At 41.4% G+C, this 13,327-nt stretch overlaps 1 protein-coding gene across 6 annotated transcripts in view; it reads left to right on the top strand.

Moving 5' to 3' along the window:
* The first annotated feature begins 2,371 nt into the window (after window positions 1-2,371).
* PDS5A (PDS5 cohesin associated factor A) overlaps window positions 2,372-13,327 on the top strand; it is a 58,977-nt gene continuing 48,021 nt past the window's right edge. For 4 of the 6 annotated variants that reach the window (XM_081208679.1, XM_081208678.1, XM_081208677.1 and 1 more), the window contains exons 1-2: window positions 2,738-2,904; window positions 3,794-3,964. In XM_081208679.1, the coding sequence (XP_081064805.1) occupies window positions 2,878-2,904; window positions 3,794-3,964 (198 nt within the window). In that variant the 5' untranslated portion in view covers window positions 2,738-2,877. The other 2 variants (XM_081208675.1, XM_081208676.1) reach the window with 2 other exon arrangements.

Below are 13,327 nucleotides of genomic sequence, written 5' to 3'. Positions count from 1 at the left end.
CTCTGGCGGCGCGGTGGCAGCAGGAGGCCCCATTAGCTAAAGTGGTGCTTCAGGTTAAGAACAGTTTCAGGTTAAGAATGGACCTCCGGAATGAATTAAGTACTTAACCTGAGGTACCACTGTATGGACAATTTCTGACCAAAAGAGAGACACGAACATAATACACTCACATAATATACATTATCATTACATTGTCAGCGTCCATCTGAACAAGCCAGCTTCTCCCTATAAAAACACTGTGGATTCCAATATGCCCCAAATCAGTCACAATCTTAAATCTAACAGGAAAATTGCATACAGATCCTAAATAAACTATCCATTAGTAAGTGTTCCATACAACCTAATTCCCCACTCAGTTTGTATCCGGATTGAACATCACAATTTAGAGCAGCCCAGATGCGGTGCCACAATTTCACCTTCAAAGGATCAGAGTGAAGGCAATCGTGTAGAAAACTCATTGAAACTCCGGGAAGGAATTGGCTTTATGGATCTTCAAGAAACCATTCGAAATCCTAACCTTCGGAATTCAATTTTGCTAGTGCGTTCGGCTTTGATCTTTGGTGCTTCAAATCTTTATATCCTCTCCTTTTTGTGTGCATAAATTATAATGTGAGTTTCAAAATGATGCACATCTATAAGCTTTGAATACTGAGTTCATCCCCCCCCCCGCAGGTCTTTTTTTAAAAAAAAATAATTTTCAAGTTTATACATTTCACAAATTTTCTACATTTCACTAATTTTACAATCATTTTGACATTTCAAAACTTGACTTCCTTCCCCCTCTTTCTGCGGTTCCTTAAATTTATTTTTAATATCTTCTGCATATCCAAATTAACTTAATTTGCTCATTTACTCATCTTCTTTAAATATATACTCTTATGAAACCACAGGTTATTACAATAATCCTGCCAATGTTTTTATCTCTTTACGATTTATCTGTAAATATTCAATAAACCATTTTCATTCTTTTATATATAAAAAAGTTATCTTGATTTCTTATTCTTCCAGTCATTTTCGCTATTTCTGCATATTCCATAAGTTTTTGTATCCATACTTCCTTTGCTGGACATCTGCTTCTTTTCATTTTGGGGCAAGTAACATTCTTGCCCGAATACTGAGTTCATTTTATTATGCCTCCATCTCCCTCCGTGTATTCAACTGGGTGTATATAGAGGTATATAGTGCATACACCTATAGGGGTATATTCAGCTACAGTACTTTATACTCAGAATACCTGTAGCTGCATTCAAACTCATGGGCCCATGATGCCTCTCCATTTCAACGGGTCTATTCTAGACTAGCCCTAGCATTGGACACAAGCAATAATGTCGCATTTGCAGAGGCAATTGGATGGCCCTACATCTTGAACATGATTCACCGGTTTACTCTGGAATAAATCCCACTGAGCTCCACAGGGACACACACACTCTGCACATAACATATTGCAGCAGCCTTCAAAACAAAACAAAACATAAGAAAGCCGCTTTCAGGAGAGAAAACAGCTGGATCCTGCTCAGCTGACCCCAACTAAGGGAGAGCATATATAGCAGCGACACTCGGAAACATAGCGTGTCAGCGATGCTTTCACAACCTTGTTTAAAGTGCACTTTGGGGGTAAAAAGGAGGCACACTTGAAAATAACTTTTTCTAAAACCTGAAGCCTTTATTTTAGGAACCCAAGGTGCTGAAATCGCAAGTAAGCAGAAAAGACTATTCATGTATGCAACCACATATGTTATTGGCCCAGAGATGGAAAGAAGATAAAGACCTGACCAGAGTAAAATGGCAGATCAAGTTGATGGATGATGACGAAATGGCAAAAATGACTTGAAGAATAAAAAATCAGGAAGACCAAAATTTTAAAAAGAAGGGGGGAAATTAAGAGATTATTTTGAAATTAATTTGAATCAGGAGACAAACTTGAAAGTGGTATGAGATGCAAGTAAAGCAGTGATGAGGGGTTTTTTCATCCAACAAAATGCATATCAAAAGAAAGAAAAGAGAGTTGAAAAAGCAACAACTTTTACAAGAAACGAAATTTTAATAAGGAATGGGGAAAGTTTATAATTTATCTTAAAAACCATCGTAAACACGTAAAACCGTTAGTGGGACTGGAACACTTGTGAATTTTGGACATAAGGGGAGATGTCAAAGATTTGGATCATCATGTGAGAGAAATGATTAACAATGGGACCCACAAAGGGGAGGAGGAGATTATTTGGAATCTTGTATGTCGGCTATGTGATTTTAAGACTTTAATCTGAAAACCAAGTAAATAAATTTATATATATATATATCTAAAAAAAGAGGCGCACTTGGCCCCTCCAGCTATTCCGACAGGGCTGCGGGCCGCCTCACGGCAGCGCCTGGTTTTGGCGCCAAACGAGTTGCCTCAGCCTTCGGCGCCAGCGCGCGCGCGCACGACCCGGGAGCAGCAAACCGTGAGGGCAAACCGGTCGTCGGGATGGGACTTCGGCGGGTAGGTACAGGCAGAGCCGCACACCTTTGGGCTCCCCCAGGCTCCGCGGAAACGCGAGGCGGCTTTCGGAGAAGCCGGTATAGTGGGGGCGGCGGCGGCCGACTCTCCTCCTCCTCCTCCTCCTGGGCTGCTCTTCCTCAGGCCGGCCAGGGAGCGGCGCTGCTTCCCCGCGGGCGAGGCGGCCGAGCCAGGCGCACGCTCTGCCCGAGCCCTCCTTCCCTGAGAGCCTGAGCAGCCGCCGCCGGGACTGAGGCCGCCGCCGCCGCCGCGGTGGGGGGAGGGAAGGCGAGCGAGTCGCCGAGGCAGGGCGCCGGCCGTCGTCGTCGTCTTCGGAGCGAGAGCGGCAGCCCCTTCCCGCGCCTCCCTCCACGGCTCCAGCCGCCCCCGGAGGCCGCTCGATGCTGCACCTTCCGGAGCTGCATGAGGTAAAAAAAAAAAAAGGCGGGCGGGCGAGCCAGAGAGCGAGGCGGCCCCCCCTGGGGTCCGGGTCTCTTGTTGCTGCCGCTGCCGCCGCTTGCTCATCGCCTTCCTCCCCGGCTCTCCCCGCCGGCGTGGCGCGTTTCGACCAGCCGGGAAGACCCTCTGGGCCGGAGCCGGGCGTTCACACGAGGCGAGGGGCTGCAGGAGGGGGTCCAGAGGTGGAAGTTGAGAGAAGTGGATGGAGAGTGGCCTGCGCCCTCCCCTGAGGGAAGCAGCGCCGTCCCTGAGGCGGGGAGGCCCGGCCCGGCCAGGGAGGGAAAGAGTTTTAAGATTTGGCTGGGCGGGGGGATATGGGGTGGCCGGCTGGGGCTGCGTTGTTTTCGGGGTCCCCCCTCCGCCTGACTCCCTTTCCTCCTCCTCTCCTCCTCCGGTCGGCTTCCCCGTCTCCTGATAGTTTTGAGGCCTAACAGTTTAGGCCTCGCCTCCTGGCTTCGGTGGAAGAAGTGGCTGTCTCGGGATCGGCTCTATTTCTCTCTCCTCTCCGCAGACCCGTTTCTCGCCCGGGCGCGGAGAGGCGATCTTTCCTTCTTTTCTTTATTTTTATTTTTTAAAAAATGTTAACATTTCATTGTGAACCGCGAGGCAACCAAAGTAATCGTGTTGGGCTTCGGAGCAGCCGCCCAATGAAAGGGGAAGGGAGGCAGAGCGCCGGGCTGGACCTGGCGTGGGGATCCGGGGAGACCCCGGTCAGGCGGACTTTAAGCCCTGGGCCTCGCCGCTGCGAAACACAGGGGCCTTCTTTTGAATCGAGGTTTAGAAATGGGGGAGGGAAGGGGGAAAAAAGGTTCGGAAAGTCGCCTCTATTCCGCTGAACTTTTGTTTTCTGACCGATAGGGGCCGGTAGAGGACTGTGGAGAAGGAAACTTTATAACCAGCAGCACTAGGATGGATTTCCCATCCACCCAACCAAAGCCTCCTGCCGACGGAAAAATCATCTTCTACCCTCCTGGAGTTAAGGAGATCACAGATAAAATAACGAACGATGAAGTAGTCAAACGTTTGAAGGTAAGATGTTGTTCTTCGTTTTAAAATACGCCCTTCATCATGTTTTCTTCTGCGCTCTTCCCATTGCTCTTTCTCCCACCCATTGTCTTATTGGCTTTGAGCAAGCGAAAGGTTTCAGATGTTATTGTCACAGTGATTCATCTTGCTTTGTTGCTTAAGGATTGTGCTCTTGTTTTACTCTTGTACCTGCAGCTTTACTTTCATTTTCAAGAGTGTTGTGGGATGCTAGTATGATTTTTTTGAGATAGGACACTTATGATCCTTAAAGCTAGTAGAAAATCTCTAAAGTTTAAAGTTGAGAGAAGACTGTTTATATAACTTTTAAGAACTCTTGTTCTATTTTTTCAGAAATGTGGCATAGCTCAAGCATTGCTTGGCTGACAAGCTGTTACATAAAGTTATTTCTAGTTCCTGCTGATTGTAAAATAGCTGTTTTTTCACAAAGTCACTATAATATTTTGAGATGCTGATGGGATACATTTAGAAATGCTTTATATGTTGTCACATCTAAGGAAGTAATTGCTGAATGTAGATGTTCTTCAATCATATATTGGGGCTCCACAGATCTCTTCAGAGTCTTGTCAATGACAGCTACTCCTTCCAAAGTTTCTGATCAGTTGTAGTTAATATTGGGAAGGGGAACAATGAATCTTCCTGCTTATTTTTGTAGAGTCCCCCCCCCTTCCTTCTGCAAAAGCCTGTGTGGTGTTGGGATGTCACACACTTCACTAAAGAGAGTGGGAAGTGAGGGTGAGATCATTCATTGAAAAGCTACAGGAAAGATCATTGATGGACTGCCATAGGAATGTTGGTAAGGTAGCAGGGTCTTGGTTCTTATGTCAACCAGGATGCAATCCAGTGTAGCCTTTAGCTCCAATGAAGAGGGATGCATGGGCTTGGTTATCAAGGCAACTGGACATGTAAGCATTCTGCTTCCCTAAGAAGGGAAAGAGACAGTGGTTTGGGCAATTGAGTTGCAGTCCTCTGGACCTACAAGCTCTGGGAAACTTTCAGGCGTTAAGGTTCTGGGAAGGCAACATGTCAATTTCATTAACACACTGCGAGTAGATTTATTTATTTATTGTAGTTTTAATGTGAGTCTGTTCTTACATTGCAACAGTGAAAGACTGCAATAGCCAGAAGAAACAAACACTGTGTATGTTATGTCATCATGGTAAAGTCTCCCTTTGCGCAGTTGTCTGGTCAGGATTTTGGTAGTAGTTCATGTATATCCAAGTGCTGTCATAGTTAATACTATATTATAGTTAATACTGTATTAGAAGGAAGCCAATATGTTTCACCCCGGCACCATCATTTGATGTTTTGCCTGCATTCTGTTTTGCCCATACTGTATTCTGAAAAGCTTTGAGAGAGCTGCCAATGAGGTAGTTTAATAGTGCTAGTGGCAAATGGAAGAGAAAACACTATCTTGTCATTAGTTACAGATTACATGGACAGTGAAATGTGTAGTTTGTATGTTTCAGTTTGGTTTTACTTAATCCCAAATAAGTATATTTCAAAATAGAAAGCATGGGTCTGTCCTGACCGCCTTTTAAACAATTAAATTAACTTGTAACAGAATAGTCTGCAAAGCTGGAGCAAATACAGGTGCTTAAAATAACAGTTGGTCTTACATTCATATTGTAGCTATTGTTTATCAACATCTTCTGTTAATGTTGTAGTTGGACACTTTAACTAGGTAGCATTACTGTGCTTGCATGTCTCTAGAAAGTGGCCCTGAAGTTTAGCTCTTGTATCATCTTGTTGCTAATGCTGATCCTCTTCCACTCTTCAACAGTTTACAGTATCTTTGGCATGTTGTCTGGTTTCCATACTAATTTTGGACAAGTGAGGGAGTTTTCTGGTGAAGTTAAAGTGTTTCTATGTCTTTCCTGCAAAGGTCTGCTGTGTTGGCTCCTTCCATAATTTTTAACTCTTGATAAAATTATTAGTTCTCTACTTAGCAACCTGCTAAGATGTGTTTGGGTTTTTTTAATAAATTTCCTTTTGCTGAGCCTGTGGTTCTAATATAACTGTGGCCTGACTTACTATGTTCCCTTTCCCAAGGGCAATGAAATTTTGATCCCTACATGTCCAGGTTCAGCCAATAATTCTGAAGTTTAATTTAGACTGGAAATGAGCCATGGCAAGAGTTGGCTGACTTGCTTTCTGTCTGTTCTGCCCTTCCTTTGCACATAAGAGGAGAGTGGAAGCTGCAGGTGGAGAGCCAATATGTTGTGGTGGTTAATGTGTCATATTTGGGCTAGGTTCAAATTCCCACTCAGTGACCTTGGGTCAGCCAGTCTCACTCAGTCGAACCTAATTCAGAATGTTCTTATGAGGATAAAATGTTGAGGAGCCATGTACACTTTGATCTCCTTGAAGAAAAGTTGGTTTATTAAATGAAACAATAAATAAACAAAGCTCAGTTGGTAGAGCATGAGACTTAATATAAGAGTCGGGGGTTCGATCCCCATGTTGGGCAAAAGATTCCTGCAGTTGTCACTTCCATCTTGTCATTAGTTACAGATTACATGGACAGTGAAATGTGTAGTTTGTATGTTTCAGTTTGGTTTTAATTAATCCCATATAAGTATATTTCAAAATAGAAACCATGGGTCTGTCCTGACCGCCTTTTAAACAATTAAATTAACTTGTAACAGAATAGTCTGCAAAGCTGGAGCAAATACAGATGCTTAAAATGACAATTGGTCTTACATTCATATTGTAGCTATTGTTTATCAATATCTTCTGTTAATGTTGTAGTTGGACACTTTACCTAGGTAGCATTACTGTGCTTGCATGTCTCTAGAAAGTTGTCACTTCCAACTCTAAAATTCTTTGATTCAGTTTAGTAATTTCACATGGCAGTTTCCCTTTGCAGTTTCTTGGAAGAGAATGGTAATAGATTCAGGTAGGTAGCTGTGTTGGTCTGGCGCAGTCAAAATAAATAAAAAATTGTCCAGTAGTGCCTTAGAGACCAACTAAGTTTGTTCTGAGTATGAGCTTTCGTGTGCATGCACAGTTCTTCAGATACTTCAGATTCTTCAGGTATCTGAAGAAGTGTGCATGCACACGAAAGCTTATACCGTACCCAGAACAAACTTAGTTGGTCTCTAAGGTGCTACTGGAGAATGGTAATGGTCTTGTTGGTGGCAAAGTAGCCTGAGGGATTGAGACAATCTTCCACTGCTTTCTGAATGTTGACAGTTCTGATACCAGATTTCTGTCCTTTTATTCATCTGTGTAAGTGACTGTCCAGTTTTTCTTACGTAAAAAAGAGGCAGTCATTGCAGTTTAGAAGATGAGTGGGTGAATGAGTTCCTGATGTTCTTGCTGGTTCTGTTGGATATTATGTTGCCAAAATGAAAATGAGAACAGAGTTTGCATCTGGTGGTCCTTGTGTTTGCATTTCTGTTGTGTTACCTGTGGTAAGTAGTTTTAAAAAGGAGACGTCCTGTAAGCAAGGACACTGGCATGTTCTGGTTGGAAGTCAGAAACATGCAGATACATGTAAACACCAGTGAGTTTATTTCATAAGATGGTTCTTACATGCTCAGTGTAGCTGCACAGTAGCGTCCTAGAAGTAAGCATTCTGCAGGCACTGGCCCAGGGTCAGGCTGTTGATGATTGAAAACTGTTGAAATCCAGAGGGAATTTTTCAAGTTCATCCTGCCTTTAGGTCCAGATGATGATGTCATATTCATGCTTCAGGTAAAGGATGCGTCTGGGGACATGAGCTGAGCAAAAATAATTTAAGTCAGCCATCAAAATGTTAGCATACTTTTGAGCAACACTGGTTAATAACGTTAGCATTGCCAGTGACATGAAGATTCAAGTTCTCAACTAAGTTAAATTGTTGGTGAGAACCAGTCTTGAAACAAACACCCCAACTTGCTACTCCATGTGCAGATGATGAAATTGGGGTCAGCAATTTCACAAGAAGCATTTGGGAGAAGGAGAAGCACAGCGTGTGGTGCTTTTGTTTTGTTTTGGCTTGACTATGGTTTCTCTCCCCATCCCCAACTACCCCACTCCTTTGCCACTCTCTACCTATTTGCAGGATCTTGATAAATACAATGCATTGGGGATAAGGTTTGTGAAGGTTTGAGGAAGTTGTGAGTGCTAAAACTCTTTTTGATTCCTTAGGATAAGGTAGCAAGCCTACTACATGTGTGGAACTTTCCCTTGTTGCACTATATAGTACTCTGAGCAGAGAGTTTTGTCACACCGTTGAGTTAGATTACTGTTCTGTATACTCTATAGCAGCCTTTCTTAACCTTGGGTCCCCAGATGTTTTTGGCCTACAACTCCCATCATCCCTAGCTAGCAAGGCCAGGGTTCAGGGATGATGGGAGTTGTAGTCCAACAACATCTGGGGACCCAAGGTTGAGAAATACTGTATGCCTTCCGCACATAATCAGAGGCACTCTCCTATATTGTTACTTTGCATGTTCCAGGCTTTCTGGCTTAAATTATGTCTGTTAAAGATGAACATGAAAGAATTGTATTAAAGGAAAAGGCAGGCATATGAGAGGATGGGTGGGTGGGTGTAAGATGCATGGCACAAGGAATGTGTGGCTAAAAGGCACAGGAAACAAGCATTAAAGTTTGTGTATTTTGTTAATCAAAGACATGCAGCTGTAGGAAATGGTAATTCTAACTGAAATGATGAGAAGATAGAAAATGTGGGAAAGGGGTAATTGTGCATGCTTGAGTTAGGTGGTTAAAAAAGTAAATTATATGGATAGATATATCTGATAAAGGATGTCACAGAGAAATGTATTGGTAAGACATGGTAGTGTGGTACAAAGGAAATGTGTACGCACATAAAATAATCATGGGAACCATATACAGGCAAGTCCAAATTTGTGGGGGGGTTGCATTCTGGGTCAACGTGTGCGACAGCAGAGTGCGTATAAGTTCATTCTGTTCTGCCCCCTTTTCCTGCCACTTCTGGGTTTGTGATGATGTGTGTGTGCTTTGAACATGTACAAAATGGTCATTGTCTGTATGTGGTAAAGAAACATAACTAAGAGCAATCCATTTTTCACATTTTAGTTGAGAGGTTTCTGGGCTGTAAAACATTGCATTTTAGTAGTTGCTGATTGCTTTAATTGAGAAAGACTTCTTAACAATACTATCACTTGTTCCAACTGTGAATGGCAATGTTAAATGCAATTGATTAGCAGTTCATAATCAGCTATTTAGATAATATTTCTAAGGAATTCAGAGCTTAATTTCATGTCTCTGTTGATGGGGGTAATTTACTTTCTGTTGAGCCTGGCTCAGTTTTAATGCTGGCTATCTAATTTAATTCCTCAGACCTAAAAATGAAAGTCATGTGATTCATTATTATGCCAATAGTGCCATGTGGTAATGGTAAACATTTGTTGCTTATGGACACTCAATTCTCAGGACTTACTGCATTCTACTGCAACTACAGTTGTTTTTTCATAAGATTTATAGAAATTAGAGTATGTTGTATTTTTGTAGATGATTGAACAATTTACCACTAAACAGTCAATTAATAGACTGCTTAACTCACTAAACTCTTTCTGCAGTTCTTCTAAATGTGTTTGTCATGCAGGGGATTTCTTTAGGAGCTAGTGTCCTAGTTACAGGAGAATTCAGCCTTTCACCAAAGGTACTCACCCAATATACAAGCGTTTTAAATGCAGCAAAGTCCAAACAAACCAGGTTCAGGCACTGAGGGTCAGCCTAGGTCCAACAGCCCAAGGTCAATATTTCAGGAAGCTCTTCTAGGCTGCAGTGCAGGGAGATTAGAATCAAGAACAAGGAGGCAGAGGTCCAGTCTCATGGGTTCATCTTTAGGTACCAGCCCTGAGGGGCACCTCAGAAGAATCCTCAGCATTGGATTCAGGGGACTCAGCTTGCTCTTCAAGTTCCTTGATTTTTAAGGGGTTTGGTTCATTCACTGGGAACTCTGTGCCTTGGTACAACATCAGGGCTAGGTATACCAGTGTTCCAGTCACAAACTTTTTGCATGTGCTCTCTGATAAGAATATAGATAGATATCTGTAACTTCTCTCTGGTTTATTTCCCCTCCGTCCCGTCTGTAATAATTTAAAGACAAGACTTGGGAGAATAAATGTGGACCATGCATTAAGTCACCATATCAATGTTTAATATTCCAGTGTTGGAGATTGATGTGCAGAGCAATGTCAGCTATGAAACAGGCTCCTAGCTAGTCTCATGTTAGGAGAAGTGAAGTGTAAACAAGTAGAACAGAGTGTGGATGACCGTCTTCTTACTTGGAAGTTGTGTTCATTTTGCATTAGTCAGCCGCCTGATTTTCACTGGGACAGAACACTAGTCTGGAAGTAAAAACATCTTGATAATATTTGTGCGTATGTGCTTCTGAATAGATTATTGATTGCGAGCTTCATTATGTCATTGGTCCTGAAGGAAATGCTTTTAGACTAATTCATTTGAGTCTTTGAGGTGTACTGGAAATGAAAGTATTTCATCAGCTATAGCAACATTCCTGTCATATGCACAGCAGTAATTATAATGGCAAACTTGCATGTGCAGCAGCATCACTGTTATAGTCTCCTGGCAACATAAGCAAAAGCAGCAAAAAGCAAGCAGGGTCCCTAAAGACTGAACATATGCAGCAGCCATATATTTGGAGTGAAAACTGCATTAAATTGTTCAGCTTCTTCTGTGATCTTTTAAGTCATTGTCTTTATCATAGTCTGCTTTCTGAAAACACTGAGTGTTATTAAGTGCTAGTCCTACTCAGAGTAAATCTATTGAAATTAATGGACATGGCTAACTTGGATTCATTAATTCCCACGGGTCTTCTCTGAGTAGGACTTAGTTGATTGCATCTCTCTTTTTTTAAGGCAGCTTTGAGGTAACTCTCTGATAGTAACAATGTGAACAACAACCTATGTTTTAGCATGAAATTACAGATATATCTAGGATGGTATACTTAATGTAAATAAGTATATAGGGAATTTTCTATTTTGTCTACCACGTCTGCCCCTTCGTGCTGATGTAGTACATGTTGCATATGTTATTTTTGCTGTCTGGTCTTTGACCGCAATAAAGAATGATTAATTGATACTTAATATGGATATTGTTTTAAAGTACTTGCTTACATTTGGTCTTCAAAAAAGTTTGGTAAATGCAAGATTTTTTTCTTTATAAGAAATAAGACCAAAAAAGAAGGAAAATAGATTAGTTTAAAAATAAATCTTCAAATGACATAAGGCTATATCACTTCAGTTGATTAATTTAACAGTCATCTGACAATAGCATGTCATATAAAAATGCAATGAAATGGACAGTAAGGGCAACAATAAAGGGATGTACTAAATTCAAAACAGGAGCTTCAACAGTTACATGTGCCACTTATTTGTGTACAAAGAGTTTCCCCCCGAAACATGAGAACTTAACAAAAATGGAAAATGATCTCTTACCTAGCTGAAATATTTAACTTGGGTATTAAATATAGCATGCACCATATTTAACAAAATATAAATTCATTACAGAAGTGTTCAAGGAAATCCAGACCTTTAATGATAAATTTGGCACTGAGCCAATAAGCCATCCATGCCATAGGTCAAAACCTGACCCACATTCTTGATCTGTTGTGTTTTTGGCACAAGTTGATACAGCTACTGGTTTCAACAGCTGGTACAATGAAGTAAGCAAAAATAAAAATGTTATTTTCCTGATGCAGTGATGGAGTCTTCATTCCAGCTATTGAAGTTTTCTTATGTTGGGAAGAGTCAGGGGAAAATAGAAAAAATAATAGTATTTTCTTTTAAACAATGTGACAGGACCCCTTCATATACCAAAAGTTAAAGTAGTATACCAGATTGATTGATTGATTGATGAAGTTTAATGTTTTGTATCTGCTTCTAATCTATTTTCCTACATTGATGTTGTGTTGCAGTTAGGAAAGAGCTAAGCAAAATATTAGCATGGATTAAACCAGGCATAGGCAAACTCAGACCTCCAGAAATTTTGGAACTACAACTCCCATCATCCCTACCTAACAGGACCAGTTATCAGGGATGATGGGAGTTGTAGTCCCAAAAATATCTGGAGGGCCGAGTTTGCCTATGCCTGGATTAAACTGAGATGTTAGTCTAATGAAGCCTAACAATATTCTTGTTCTTCATCACCGATTAAGCTTGACTTAATATTCTAAGGCTGTCGTCATATGTACACTTACTAAAATTAAAGGAACAGCAGTTCTGAGTTGACATCATTTGGAAGACAAAAGACAGTAGCAAGGACAAGGTTAGGAAATGCTTCCTGAATAATTTTGGATGCCATGTAATTTTATTTGTTGGCCTTTGATCTACAAGGGAGCCAAAGGTGTGAAAAAAGTGGAATATAATATTGCACTGAATGAATTATTTACATCTGTCTTCACAGCGAGATCCCCTTGCCTTTCACAGGAAGTGAGTTTGAGGAGCTATTTGTCATGACGAGACAAAATCCTAGGCCTTATTGACAGAATAAAAACTGACAAATAACAGGGTCCAGATTACAGCCATCTGAGAGTTCTTAAAGATTTCAAAAGTGAAATAGCTGATCTTTTAACAAAAATATGTAACTTGTCTGTAATATCAGCTTCCATACCTGAGGGCTGGAAATGCAGGGCTTTTTTTCAGGGGGAACTCTCCAGAACTCAGTTCCGGCACCTCTTCAGTGGGTGCCATTGCCATTCTAAGAGAAAGAGAAAGGCATTCATGGTGAGTTCCAGCAACTCTTTTTCCAGAAAAATAGTGCTGTGGAAATTTAATCCCAATCTTTTAAAAGGAATTATGGGATGGTCCTGTCATAGAGAGTAGAAATAGATGGATAGTTCTTTCATTAAAGGGATGTAAAAAGTGGAGTCCCCCAAGGATCAGTATTGGGGCTGTTTCTTTTTAATTTGTTCAGAAATTGCTTGGATTTAGACATGAGCAATGAAGTAGCCAGATTTGCTGATGATACCAAATTGTTCAGGGTGCTATTGTTTTTTACTGCATCTAGCGATGTTTGTGGCTTTATAAATTGCTTTGGATAAATTAGTTCTTAAATTGAAATTGTGTCACTTACAGACCTTGGTGTGTCTTTATATGTAGAACCTTTGGTGCTATCCCGCCTCACAGTTACCCAGGAATCTTTGCTGTACAGGACCCAGGTGCTGCTTATTGTAGTAAATCTCTGCAGTAAAAAGCTATTTGAACTTAAGGCCCGCTTCTTACTAAAGTGGTAAACCAGTACCACTTCAGACTACAAGTGGGTGCTCTCATGACTGAATGCTTCTGGACACATTTAGGCTTCTATGTACAGGGAGCTTTGTGTAATGGAAAAGATTTCTAGCTTAGCCTTCTG

The sequence above is a fragment of the Podarcis bocagei genome (genome assembly GCF_964188305.1).
Source record: "Podarcis bocagei genome assembly, chromosome: 9".
Lineage (NCBI taxonomy): Eukaryota > Metazoa > Chordata > Lepidosauria > Squamata > Lacertidae > Podarcis > Podarcis bocagei.
This window is presented reverse-complemented; position numbering and strand designations above follow the sequence as displayed.